The sequence below is a fragment of the Hibiscus syriacus genome, unplaced genomic scaffold (genome assembly GCF_006381635.1).
Source record: "Hibiscus syriacus cultivar Baekdansim isolate YM2019G1 unplaced genomic scaffold, ASM638163v2 tig00110223_pilon, whole genome shotgun sequence".
NCBI classification, from domain to species: Eukaryota; Viridiplantae; Streptophyta; class Magnoliopsida; order Malvales; family Malvaceae; genus Hibiscus; species Hibiscus syriacus.
In genome coordinates, this window is record NW_024062636.1 from 1,556,024 (window position 1) to 1,570,509 (window position 14,486).

Below are 14,486 nucleotides of genomic sequence, written 5' to 3' on the forward strand. Positions count from 1 at the left end.
CTTCAAGCCTTCATCGCAAATGAGCTTCATATAGTCCTTGTTCGTTGATGTATCACCCGTTAGACAAAGAAAGATACCGACAAGGTACAATAGAACTCTGGCCTTCAGCTCATCCCCCGTAAGATCCACTTTTGATTTCCTCTTCAATTTCAGCATATGTCACCTTCTGCTTCAAACCATATTTGGAGGCAAGTGCTTTCCAGTCCTTAATCTTACAGACTTCTACAACACTTTTGCCTTCATTTTCTACCCCCAATATGGCTGCAGCACATGGGATCCCGAGAGGAAATGAAAAATCACCATACTTAGCTATACATTGTTTGACACCAAATTGCGCCATCAAGGATTGACATAATTCCCTCCGAATAGGTCGATCCCTTACTCCTACCAACGATCCAAAACCTATTTCTCCCAGCACATTCAACTGACCTTTCTCCTTAAGGTGTTTAATTAATGAATTAACCCTTTTAATGTTGCACATTGTCGACACTTCCAACATTTTTTAACAATATATAATGTTATAGTTCTTATATATTTTGTATCAACGTATTTACAAGTTTAATGAATACCTTATTTTCATGTGCTTTCTCCCGTTCTTTGTATTCTTTACTATCATTCATTGACTGTGTGATGTAAGGTTCCTTTTCAGCATCACTCATCGAATTCCATTTGGATCTCACATCTTTTGTCACCTAATATTAAGCATAAATGTTTCTTAATTAATACATTAACACTAAATAATACTCAATGTCAATTTCATTTTACATACCGAATAGCTCTGTGTGCCATCTTCCTTCATCATTTTGCATTCGGCCATACTGTCAACATTTAAAATTTGTAATCAATTTAAAGTTCTGAAATACTTTAATCCAATTACCATTTCAATAATAATAACAAAAAGACATTGATACTCAGTACAAGTACATATATCCACCATTTGGTTGCTTTCGAGTCTCGACCTCAATTTCAAAGTCATCTGCGCCACCAACAATTTTTCCACTCATTGACTCCATTTTTCCTTCATATATCATTTTACGCAAATCAAATCAAATACTTATTACATACACTTTATTCAATATACAAATATATATAACTACTCTTGTGGTAAAACGGTTTTCTTCAAAAGAATTTGAATGGCCACTACAAAATGTGTCGGCACATTTATACAACTTATAATATCATTTTCTACCTATAATATTTAATAAAAGTATCGACATTTATATTTTACCTAGAATATCACTTTCTACCTGTAATCGATCTCAAATGCTTCTTTACTCCAAAATGCCAAACAACACATAAAAACCCTATTTGCAATTACTGTAATAATAAAAAACTAAGGTTTCAACAACATACTTTTCGATTCGACTGCAACAACAAACAAACAAACTTCGCTTTATAAACGCCTTCTGAAATGCTGCAACAATTACGCTTCGATTTCAAAAACTCGTCTGTTCTATCTATTTTCAGAGGATATTTATCGGCCTTTATATTTTAATCGGATATGTTATTTATATTTAATCGATACAACTACCAAAGTGTCGATACTTTTATGTCAGGTGTCGATACTTTCGATATAATAATTACCTATTTCTTTGAAAGTATCGATAATTTATTACACGTACTTATGAAAGTATCGACACTTTCAATATATCCGATAGCGCTTTACCGGTTTTATCATTTTGATACCGATTTTATCATATTTTTACCTGTTATATCGTTGTGGATCGATACATTTTTATAAAATATCGACACTTTATAGACGCTAAAACTGCTTCTCTTTTAAATTCACAAAGTGTCGATACTTATATTAAAGTACCGACACTTTAAATATATCCGGTAGCTCTTTACCGGTTTTATTATTTCGATACCAATTTTTTCATATTTTTACTTGTTATATCGTTGTGGATCGATACATTTTTATAAAGTATCGACACTTTATAGGCGTTAAAACTGATTCTCTTTTAAATTCACAAAGTGCCGGTCTTTATATTAAAGTATCGACACATTCAATATATCCGGTAAGGATTTACCGATATTGTCTTTTCGTGACCGGTTTTATTGATATTTTGACATGTTATATTGATATGGATCGATACATTTTTAATTTGGATCGACACAAACCGACAAGTTAAGTTTACTGGTTGCCAAACTTTTTAATATTCCTTCATGACTTAGACCTACTATATTATTATTACTCAACATTTTTAGTAACGCTAAACCGAATTTATTAAATATCTTTTAATATATCCGAAAACGCAGTATATTAACCTGCTTTTCCCGAGACATTCTCAGACTTTTCCTCTTCACTCATTTTGCAGTTTTGAACCTCTCAATTTTCTTTAATTTCTTTCACATTCAACACCGTTCGCATCTACCACTTTCCAACCTTTCCTTCGCCACCCAAACCACTCCCCGATTTTCTGCAACTTTTTTTCCCAGGTATGGTTGGCAATAACGATGTCCATTGATATTGGACATTAGTACTAAATTGCTGATATTTATTAGGTTTAGATTTTGATTCGTTTTTTGCTTCTTAACTCAGTTTTGTTTAATTGTTTTAGCTGTGCAATAACCTAGTTATTTATAGTTGAGTTTTTCACTAAATGGATATTCTAATCTTCATATATATTTCTGTTGACTATTTCCTTCTGCAAAACAATTTTTTTGGAAGTTTTTGTTTCCAATGGTACAGTTTGGCTCACCATCTGTTTGTTGATTTGTCCGACTCAAAAAACTTTCATATGCTTGGTTTTCAGTTAGGAGAAGAGTTCGAACAAGATACCCTTTTCATTATAACAATTATTGGTCTCTAAACGATCAAATCTTTGACTCTCGGGGCTGGTAGTTGCATTTTTTTAGGTATGCTTTTATTTTAAGTAGTTTAGATTCAAATTTCTCATAACCTTTTTGTTGTGCATTTGTGCTTCCTTGCTTTTCTTTTTTGGCTATGCCTTGAAATGATGGAGAAAACATATTTCCCCCTTCTCTGGACTGTATAAAGTTATTTGATTTTCAGTTTCATTTGTGTAGGTTCAATGGATGTTGATGATGACAACAGTCCAGCTTCAATCGCTGTTCCTGATGGCAAAACCACGGTGTCTACAGATGATAATACGCCAATTCAGCCTATGGCTCCGCCTGTGGTCACACCTGCAGCTGTGCCATCTATTGCTCCAATACCTGCAGTTCCTCCTCCCCTGGCTGTCAACCCATTGGCATCTCTCCCAGGTCGCCCTCCCGTCCTTAAGCCACCTGTGTCTCAAAATGGTGAGGTGAAAACTGGTGATTCAGACTCTGACCATGAGGATGATGGGCGAGCTACTGGTGGGGAATATGAGATCTCAGAAGAGAGCAGACTGGTTAGAGAGCGGCAAGAAAAGGCAATGCAAGATCTTCTGATGAAACGACGTGCTGCTGCGCTAGCAGTGCCCACTAATGACATGGCTGTCCGTACTCGACTTCGCCGGCTTGGTGAACCTATAACTCTTTTTGGAGAAAGAGAGATGGAAAGGAGGGAAAGGCTGCGAATGATTATGGCGAAGCTGGATGCTGAGGGGCAATTGGACAAGTTAATGAAAGCTCATGAGGAGGAAGAGGCTGCAATTTCTGCTAAGGCAGAGGACATTGAAGAAGACATCGAATATCCCTTTTATACTTATGGTCCAAAAGAGCTTTTGGATGCTAGGATTGATATTGCAAAGTACTCTATTGTAAAGGCAGCTGCACGTCTTCAACGTGCCCAGAGAAAAAGGGATGATCCAGATGAAGATATCGATGCTGAAATTGATTGGGCTCTAAGGCAGGCGGGGAATTTGGCTCTTGATTGCAGTGAAATTGGAGACGATAGACCACTTTCGGGTTGTTCTTTCTCTTGTGATGGAAAACTTCTAGCCACCTGGTTTGCTTCGGACTCTTTGTTCTCATCTTCATTAAAGAATAGGGCTTAGTCTTTATTGATTTTGTTTTCCTCTTTGCTTTTAAAATTTGTTCTTTCATCATTAAAAGGAGTGAACACAAGTTTAAGTTATGCAAATTTCCAGTTGTTCAGAGTGCTAAATTTGATCATCCTGGGGTAGTTATAGAATATGGTTTTGAGACCACTAAAGATGACAAGAATGTAAGATTGTAACTAGATTCTTTCCTTCTTTTGCAGCTCTTTGAGTGGAGTTGCTAAGTTGTGGTCAATGCCTAGGCTAAGCAAGGTTTCTGCATTAAAGGGTCACACAGAACGTGCAACGGATGTTACATTTTCTCCTGTGCATGATCATTTAGCAACTGCTTCTGCTGACCGAACAGCAAAGTTATGGAGCCCTGATGGATCTCTCTTGAAGACATTTGAGGGTCATTTGGATCGCCTTGCACGTATTGCCTTCCATCCTTCAGGGAAGTACCTTGGTACGACAAGCTTTGATAAAACATGGAGACTGTGGGACATAGATAGTGGTGTGGAGTTGCTTCTCCAAGAAGGTCACAGTAGGAGTGTCTATGGAATTGCCTTCCATCAAGATGGATCTTTAGTAGCATCCTGTGGACTTGATGCACTTACTCGTGTTTGGGATCTTCGCACTGGGAAAAGTATTCTTGCTTTGGAAGGCCACGTGAAGCCAGTAAGACATCATAATTCATGGCTGTTTCACTTTTTTTACTGTCATGGTTGTCAAATGCATGCAGGAGGAAAATATTGTAGGGCATCTTTAGTAGCAATAGTTCACTAAAGTACCTAATCTATAGTTAGTAACTACTATAAGTTTCACTTGCATGCCTTACAGGCTTGGGGTTGGTTATGCATGGAAAATTATACTTTTGATTGTAGCTCATATTCATTAGTAATTACTTCGAAAGGAAACTTTTGGATCTTCCTTGGATTCCCAAAATTGGGAGGCTATGTTGCTACATTTATTTTGAAGTTTTAAAGGCTTGGTTATGCAAGTAGAAAGACATTGCCTTGTTAATACCTTTAGATAAATTTATAGAAGTTTTAGGAGCAAGGAAATAATTTCTATTACCTGAAATATATTTGATAACTAAAGTCCGCAAATCTCTGCCACTCTTTTCAGGTTCTTGGTGCTAGTTTTTCACCTAATGGCTATCATTTAGCCACAGGCGGTGAAGATAATACTTGCCGCATATGGGATTTGAGGAAGAAAAAGTCTCTGTACACCATACCCGCCCATTCAAATCTTATATCACAAGTGAAGTTTGAGCCTCAAGAGGGATATTACCTGGTCACATCTTCTTATGACATGACTGCAAAGGTGCACCTATCTTTCCAAACACAACTGCCTTTATATTTGAAGTATTTTTTTAATATACCATCTAAGCTTTGTATGTGATTTGTCAGGTTTGGTCTGGAAGAGATTTTAAGCCCGTTAAAAGCTTACCTGGCCATGAAGCAAAAGTCACCGCTTCAGATATTAGCGAAGGTAACTTCCTGAATTTTAAATTAGTAATGCTTGAATCTCTTCTTTTTCTTCCACTCTTCTTCAAATGCTTATTTGTATAGTGCTGACTGTTACCCTCTGCCCTTCACTAGAACTTCTGAAACACAATTAGTGAGTACCGGTTTCATGTATTTTGGCACCCTATCATGTATAATGTTATTACTTATTAGTTTCGGATTGGAACAACTAAGACCATGTATTAGCAGCACAGCAGTTGAAGTTTTTTTTACTCCATTATTTTGTTTACAATTTTTTCATATCTTTTCTGCAGACAACGGACTCAAACTTTAGTAACTGTGAGGGGAGGGAAAGGGGGTGGTTAATGAGCCTTCTCTTATTTGTTTCTATTGGTGATATCAAGCTTAAGCAATAAAAGCTCCTGACTCTTTATACAGTCCTCTTTTCCATTCTATAGGGATGGAAGCAGAATTTTATGCTAGGAGAGGCAACCTTGTAAAATTTTGGAGGGAGAACTTATAAAATTTTAGCGAGGGAAAAAAACAGATTATCAATAGAAAATACAAATAATTAGCTGACCCTTTTTTCCCATATGTAATGGGGTAAGGGGGAGGTATGATAGTAGGCTGCCCCCAACGCCAGATTGAGAGCAGCTTCCGTGGAGACCTCCGAATTATATGAGAAAATAACTAAATTATGTGAGAATTTGAAATATTCTGAGGGCGGCTGCCCCACCAGCCCCCCTGGGTCCGTCCTCTTGTCTCTTAACCTGGTTTCAAGGGTGGAAAAGAGATAGGGTCATCAACTTTTTTGGTTTTGCCTTTAGCCTATAATGATTTCTTCTTAGCTTTGTTTGATGGTAAATAGAGTGATCATTTTCTTTTTGCATGACCGTCAGCAATTAACATCTTTACTTCGCTCTATTGATTATCAAATATCCAGCAATGGTTTTATTTTAGTACAATGAGCACTCATTTGTATTTTTGCGTGGCAGATGGGCGATATTTTGTGACAGTCTCTCATGATCGAACTATAAAGCTATGGACTGCAGGTAACATTGAAAAGGAAAATGATATGGATTTGGACTGAGGGTAGCTTTTCAACCGTTGATATGGTAAGATCTTCTAATACCTTATTTGGAGAAGTTTAGTAGGTGGTTTCTCTGGTGCTGCTGTTAAAAATAATTTTGAATTCAGATTAAAATAATATTGTTGTTATAATGAATTTCTTCAACGATTTTTGTATGAAAAATTGGTAAATCACACTAATAGTGGTATTTGCATATTGTCCACCGAACGTATTTGTCGACAAGGCTTGAACTCATGTGCTTGTCAAAATGCTGAAGTGTGTTTGGTTCAAGTCTTGTAACTTAAGATTCTAAAATGGCATTATTTTAATGCAAGGTTATCAATGTTAAATACTACCTGGGAATAATACGATGAGAATGTAATCATCTTTTATTTTTTAGATTATAATGTTATGTTTTAGATAATCTGGTCCTTGAAATTTATTATTTTTGCCAATTCAAACTTTTTAGATTAAATAGTCTCTGTGTTGAGTGATCCATTTAGTTCGATTTGAATATAATTTAAACAGTTAAAAAATATTTTTATTTAAATTTAATTATAAACATATATAAATATTAGGGTAAGATATACAAATGGTTTCCGACTATAAGATATTGTTTTGTTAAGTCCCTTGACTATTAAAAGTTATAAAATAGCCCTTCGAGTAAAGAGTGTTGCTTTATTGAGTCTCTCGATTATTAAAAGTTACAAAATGATCATTTGACTATTAATTATGTTCTAAACTTGTCTCTTTCCATAAAAAAATTAATGGTATTTTGAGCTGAGCGTTAACGTGCTGATTTTGATATGATAAAATTTAATTAAAGAATCTCAAATGACTATCATACCTTAGTCATTATGTTAACATTCAATTTAGATGACTATTAATTTTTTAACAACAAAAGGCGAGTTTGAAACATATTGAATAGTTGAGTAACCATTTTGTAATTATTAACTTTAGGGATTCAACAAAGTAAAATTTTATAGTTGGAAGATTTTTTATAACTTTTAATAGTTGAATGACTTAATAAAATAATATCCTATAGTCGGGATAGTTTGTACTTTACCCTAAATATTAATGTTTTCTTTTAACTAAAAGCAGACAATTTGGATGGGGTGGTCTGGGTTGGAGCTTAAGCTTGGAATTTTTTTGAAACTAGTTCAGTATAATACTAAAATTAGCTTAAATATTTATGGTCATTTTTGGTCTTTAATTCTTTTTTAAGCATTTTAACTCTTAGCGTTTCAAGCGGTTCCTACTAAATGAAATTGTTAGTTGTCTACTAATCATTCATATAATCGATGTGACATTTTTACATGTATTAAATTATTGACATGTCATATGCTAAATCACCAAAGAAGATGTTGTATCATGCCACTAAATGTCAAAAACTAAACATATGTTTAAATATTACATCATCAAAATATATTAGTCAACCAATAGGTTTCATCTAACATTCACCATTTTAATAAAAGATTGAAATATTGGGAATACTTTTGAAGAAAGAATGTGAACTAAAGAGTAAAGATTTTATTTGTACAAATACTGGGTTAACTTTAATATTATATTAATTAATTTTGTTCTTATATTATATACAATTTTAATCGAGTATAATATTAATTTTTAATAGTCTGGAGTAAATACAAAGTGTTTGTCCAAAATTTTCTTAAACAATGACAATATACACACTTGACGTAATTGTTTGAATCTAGAAATTTTAATTGCTTGAATCTAGAAATTTTAGAGAAAATAATATTATCTTCTACAATTGAGGTACCTTGATGAATTCAAATATAATATTAAACTTAAGTCTTCTTTTACATTTTCACATGTTTTTTATTTAATTTGTTTAAAATAATTTATCCACGGTAATCATTTTCCTGTCATATCTACACAGATTTAATAATATTACACCTCACATGTAAATTTATATATTAATTATATTAATAATATGGGTCCTTATTTAAATATATTGGTCTAAAGTTCATATAACTTTTTCGATGGGATTTTTTTTCTCTATATTAAACATAGCAAGAAAGACAAAAGGGAAGAATACTATGGGATGAGACTTAAAATCATGTAGTTTTATTTTCATTTACAATATATTTGGGTTAAAACTATTAGGGTAAACTATCATTTATCTAAATTATTGGTTTTGATCTGTTTTAATACTTAAACTTGATCTACCGGTGGTATGATGACACATATATGGATGCAAGATTGAAAAGGGAATGTTCCAAAATGAAAGAGAGTAATCGGAGTCCTTTTCCCTAGTCTATCATTAGGTTTATATATTGATTCTCTTTGCATATTTATATCAGGTCTAGAGTCATGATTACAAATATATAGGCAAATGGAATTTATAAATACAATCACTAGTTAGTGCATATGATCATGATAAATCTCTTAAATTCATCAATGGTCTTATTGATGATCTTGTCGATGACTTTTGGTCTCCGATGAATTTCTTTGGAGATGCTATTAGTAGGTTGACGGGAAGTTGCACTTCCGGAGGAGAAACCAATCTTCGGATGTATAACAATATTAAATGATAATCTTTAATATAAAAGTAAAAAGATGTTATAACATGTCGAATTGTAATGAGCAATCAAAGGAGTGTTTGGACTCCATCATATTTATCGCATCATTTTTATTATTAATTACCTCAATTTTTTTATTATAATTTACTATGTTCACTGCGGTTTGTGATTGGTCCAAGTATTTAACTTAATTTGGACAAATAAATTCCAGCATCAATCTAATTATATGATGAGATGGAAGTGGAAAACCTTCGTTCTTTTGACAACATATTTGGAGTTCATTTCATGTTATCAATATCAGAACTTTGTATTATCAAATTAATTTATTTCCGACAAGACCCTCACCATCCATAAGTGTAAGAAAAGGTCAGAACTGGATAAAAATTATCCTATAATGTATTAAATGTTGGTATCATTAAGGATCACGGAGTAGAATATTCATATATTTCTTCAACTTCTCCAAGAGCCAATACACTTAGACAAAAATATATATATAACAGAACAAGTGGCTAAGCTTTAGCTGTTTAAGAAGTTCAAAGATTGAAAACAATAAGCCATTTTGCTACATGTAACTGGTCTTGAATGATAATTTATCAAACTAACAATTAGTACTAAATTAAGATTAATTTAAAACATAGTGGCCACAATTATGGTCATTTTCTTTTGAGACAACATAATTTCTTTAAAGTATCAAGCTTTGGGCATGATGTGGGTGTTCGAGCTTTCTTCTTACAGAATCGACTCTCAAATCCAACTTTGATAATAATGTTAGAATACAACAAATTTAAAGATATTTGATCATACTTAACCCAAAACAATGTACGACAATTCCACTCATTTAACAAGTGTTTTAAAGATCCAATACAGCCACCACGAAATGATTTCTACCATTGGTATTGCAATTTGGGCATATATGTACCTAAGCCACTTTAATTTATATAAATAATTCCTGTAAGGCAGTGTAATCACTATCTACTCAAATCAAATTCAATTACATGGAAACCACGATTTAATAAAAGAGAGAAAGATGGAAATAATGTTGTAGATCCCATCTTGACAGATGGTGTGAAGGGATTTGATTAATGAATTAAATAATCAGAGCAATGGAGGCTAATACCGAAGGAAGTCCACAAGCGGGGGAAGTGGAAATCGAGATAATAATAATAATCGGATGGAACAGCGATTGAAGTTGTTTATAATTAAAGATGATCCCATGTGCTGGGAATGTACTACTTTGTTGATGACTCGATTCAGATCCATTTTTGATTCTGTAAAGTTTTGAAAAGTTGATCCCGCTGTGATGAAGTAAATTAAGTTGAGAGGATCACCCTATAGTAGACTTTTACAATACATGATTCTAACCGACTAATAATCGAGTACCGATGATTATAAAAAAATATAATGAAAGTAATTTGATGGACCCTAATTACTTCATTGATTAGAGCTTGTTCCAATTAACTAAAAGGGAATTGTATCATGCTGTTTTCTTCAATGAGCCCTTGTAAAGATAGTTGGGCTCCCATGTTAGATTCTCTTATCTAACGACGGCCTTCTGCAGATTGTTATGCTAACTATAGAGGTGAGTATTGGATCATCCAATCCAATGAAAAATGAATTATTTGAGTTGAAAAATCTAATTTTCTTTATTAAAATAGATTAAATTAAACTTTTTTTTGGTAAAGTACTATTTTATTAAGTCTCTCGACTATTAAAAGTTACAAAATGGTCTTCTGACTATAGAATATTGCTTTGTTAAGTCCTTCGACTATTAAAAGTTACAAAATTGTCACCTGACTACTCATTATGTTTCAAACTCATCATTTTCGTTAAAAAATTGACTATTGTATAAGCTGGACGTTAACATGATGATTGGGATATGAAAGTCGTTTGAGATTCTGCGATCAGATTTTTGGCATATCACAGTCAGCAAGTTAACGTTCAACTCAGAATACCATAATTTTTTTTAAAGAAAAAGGATGAATTTCAAACATAATGAATAGTCGAGTGACCATTTTGAAACTTTTAATAGTCGAGGGACTCAATAAAACAACACTCTATAATTAAAGGATCGTTTTGTAACTTTTAATATTCAAAAGACTTAATAAATCAATATCACTATTTGTGTACTTTACCCAATTTTTTTTTAATAATTGAACTGTATTATAAGCTAATGTTAGTTGTGAATAAAGTTTGATTTGACGAAAAAAATATTTAAAAAAAGAAAGATTAAGATAATAAAATCAAGTTATTATCACATATTTGATTTGCTAATTTACTTTTTTTTTTAATATTTTGATATTAATATATATATATATATTATATTATTTTCTATAGTTATTTAATTCTTTTACAAGAATTAATTAATTAATTTTTAAAATTATATAGATCTAAAAGATATTTACACTAATTTGTTAAACATTGTTCTCCTGCATCTAAATTCAGAAAAATCAAATTAATATGATGTCGGCCACGGTTTGTGTTAATAAAGTATGATATCTTTAGTTTCAGTAATTTGATAAAATTTAGATAACTTGAAGCGCTATAAAAACCCCCCAACCTTGGCTCTAAATTCCCCATCCTGTCAATCACTTATACGTGAAGCAAGAAGCTACTAGGGTTTCACAGCCATGGCTTCAAAAAGAACAGCCTTTCTAGTCCTATTTTTTGCAATCAACATTCTCTTCTTTTCCCTGGTCAGTGCCTGTGGTTCATGTCCTTCCCCCAAGCCTAAGCCTAAGCCTAATCCAAATCCAAATCCAAATCCAAAACCCGGCAAGTGCCCGAGAGATGCCCTTAAACTAGGTGTATGCGCTAAAGTGCTGGATGGTTTGCTCAACGTCACCCTTGGTACCCCTCCCGTTGAGCCATGCTGCTCCCTGATCCAAGGTCTCGTTGATCTCGAGGCTGCCGTTTGCCTTTGCATCGCAATCAAAGCTAACATTTTAGGCATCAACCTTAATGTCCCACTTTCCCTCAGCTTGCTTCTCAACGTCTGCTCAAAGGAAGTTCCCCCTGGTTTCCAATGTCGTTAAATCAGTTTTCTTCTTCTAGTTCTTACTGTTGTGTGGCTTTTGATGTTCTAATATCATCCAGTATGCAGTGATCAATGTTGTATTGTTGTGCTTTGTAGGCTTGTTTCCTTTCGGATTGATACCGAATAAATGTAATACTATAAAATAAAAGTGTGTAATTTCTATGGATCTATGGCAAATGAAACAGTATAAAAAAAGGTGTGTAATTTGTATGGTAACTGGTCTTTTATTTCTTTTGTATTCGAGTCTCCAAGGCCTATGTAGCCGCTTGTATTGTGTTAATTAATATGATCTCTAAAGCTTCTTATGGCCATGAGTTTTATATTCCATAAACAGCTACAAATCTTTTTAACCTTTCCAAAATAAATAAATAAATAAAGGATTTCAGCTAAACCATGGGCAAGGAATGTGCACGGTACTTAATGGATTGTAATCATAAAGTACAAGAATTATGTAACACTGCCAAAAACTTGTGATTTAGCAATAGGGTATGCAGAACCATCGAGTGACTTCAGTCGTAAGAAAATGTTGCTTTTCTTTGACGATCCGAATTTGAACAAATACGTTAAGAAATAGCAGCTGGGACATGTTTACAAGCAGGGTGCAGCAAGTGTAAACGGTGGTGGGATTACCACGAGCCGTGGCTATCGTTGTCACTGTTTTCGTGTCGTTTAATGCTTGGAGCAGTAGGGAAAAGTAGAGATTTTGGAGCCGCCGGTTTTTAGAAAACCATGCAGTACTTTCAGGTAACTAAATATCGGAGTGGTGGCACATGGCCCATGGCTCATGGTTTTTTGAGACCCGATAGAGCAACTGCTGATGCTCATGCACAGTTTGGAGTCCGTGACTTATTCGAACGCATTCTCAAATGGAGAAAAAGAAGGTTCATTTCACTTCAACACAACATCCCTCAATGCACCAAGAAAAAAAGAAAAGATTCCTTGGCTTTATTTCCACAAACCTCATAATATCCAAAGAATTCAAGATAATTAATGACGCTGATTATCTTCTATTCGCCTTGTATGCAATCTGATTATCATACGATTAAAGGTGATAATTATGTGCAATATAAGTAGTTTGGGTTTGAACCCCGAGCCGTAAAAGCTCTAATTTTAGAGTTTGAAGGACTTTAATCTGCTTTAACCATTTGGTGAAATGCATGTATTCCTAAGGGTGTATTTGGTTCGGTTCGGTTCGGGTTTTTAATAAAAGTTGAACCGAATTGTAATAAATGGGTTTTTAAAATTAAAACCAAAACCGAATGGTATAAAAACTGAAATATGTGAAACCGAATTTTTTGGTTATTTTCTGTTCGGTAATGCGATTTTTGATAAACCGAAAATATTTTTGTATTTACTTTAATTGGGCTAAATATTAGGCCATCAGGGGTAAGTGGTAACCGGCTGGACACTAGTTTGAAGTTCAAACTTGTTTATTCGGTTCAATATGAAATAAATTGGTTTCATATGAAAAATTCGAACCGAATTTAATTAAGATAATTGAGTGTCTAAATCAACCCGAAACCGAACCGTAAAAGGTAAATTCGAACCGAACCATTTTATTCAATTCGTATCGATTTTTTGATTTTCCCAATTTCGTTGCTCACTCCTATGTATTCCCATTGCGAAATTTGGCTCAAGACAGATAAACAATAACCACCAGCCACCATGCATGTTGAATACATGGGTATCTTAAATTTAAACTAATATAAATCTAAAACATTATTAGACTTATGAAAGCAAGATTTTACGTCACAAGATGACAAATTTGACGACAAAAACATATTATTAATATAAAATATAAAATAAATATTAAAAGATATGAAACTTTTTTGAGGGACGACTGTCCATTGGTCCCTGATTAGACTGACATAAACTTCCCTTGCTCGCTTTGTTCCTTTGTCTCCATTCATAAAATAGATACTAATCCCATCACACTAAATAGAATTAAAATGACAAAAGGTCTTTAAAAAATATGATGTAGATCAAATTCAAATCCATTATCATTACCGCCATCAATTCATGGCACATAGATTACTATAACCAAACAGTTAATCCAAACCCATTCTTACACCTTTTAAAAGAACCATCTGCTAAAGCCCTTTAACAAAAAGTAAGATTTCGGGAAAGATCTAAAGAAAAGTAATCAAACAAGAATTATAAAGAAATAGCAGTTGAATTGGAATGGTCCCACACAAGCACTAATTCAAACCCGTGAACCATATTTGTAGCCTTTTTATAAGCCCATTCCACAACCATCGTAATCCAATTTTTCAGTTTTCACACTCTCCACGACATGTGCGTCGAACGCGTATTACCATGATATTATTTATTGTTAGACAATAACACTAGGATGTAAAAAGTTGATTTGATCTGACTGAAATCGATTTGAGTTAAAATTATTTGTGATTTGAGTGGTGATGATTCGAAATCGATTCGAGTCATAAC

General features: G+C 33.6%; 2 protein-coding genes across 3 annotated transcripts; both read left to right on the forward strand.

Moving 5' to 3' along the window:
* The first annotated feature begins 2,319 nt into the window (after window positions 1-2,319).
* LOC120114372 (U4/U6 small nuclear ribonucleoprotein PRP4-like protein) lies at window positions 2,320-6,601 on the forward strand. Of its 2 annotated transcripts, XM_039135311.1 has the most exons (7): window positions 2,320-2,439; window positions 3,031-3,898; window positions 4,154-4,472; window positions 4,503-4,607; window positions 5,058-5,255; window positions 5,342-5,423; window positions 6,394-6,601. In XM_039135311.1, exons 2-7 carry the CDS (start codon window positions 3,036-3,038, stop codon window positions 6,486-6,488), a joined length of 1,662 nt encoding a protein of 553 aa, XP_038991242.1. In that variant the 5' UTR covers window positions 2,320-2,439; window positions 3,031-3,035; the 3' UTR covers window positions 6,489-6,601. The 2 variants fall into 2 exon arrangements, with proteins under 2 accessions (XP_038991242.1, XP_038991241.1); XM_039135310.1 differs by having other exon boundaries at window positions 2,321-2,439; window positions 4,154-4,607; window positions 6,394-6,597.
* Window positions 6,602-11,562: 4,961 nt separating this feature from the next.
* On the forward strand, window positions 11,563-12,279 carry LOC120114328 (14 kDa proline-rich protein DC2.15-like). The gene has a single exon (XM_039135277.1). It carries the CDS (start codon window positions 11,635-11,637, stop codon window positions 12,037-12,039), a length of 405 nt encoding a protein of 134 aa, XP_038991208.1. The 5' UTR covers window positions 11,563-11,634; the 3' UTR covers window positions 12,040-12,279.
* The last annotated feature ends 2,207 nt before the right edge of the window (window positions 12,280-14,486 follow it).

Excerpts from the sequence above, each read along its gene's own strand:
- LOC120114372 (XM_039135310.1), top strand. The coding sequence starts at position 3,036 with ATGGATGTTGATGATGACAACAGTCCAGCTTCAATCGCTGTTCCTGAT. Across the intron at positions 4,608-5,057 it reads TGGAAGGCCACGTGAAGCCA|GTTCTTGGTGCTAGTTTTTC; the intron begins GTAAGACATCAT and ends CACTCTTTTCAG. Across the intron at positions 5,424-6,393 it reads CGCTTCAGATATTAGCGAAG|ATGGGCGATATTTTGTGACA; the intron begins GTAACTTCCTGA and ends TTTGCGTGGCAG.
- LOC120114328 (XM_039135277.1), top strand. The coding sequence starts at position 11,635 with ATGGCTTCAAAAAGAACAGCCTTTCTAGTCCTATTTTTTGCAATCAAC.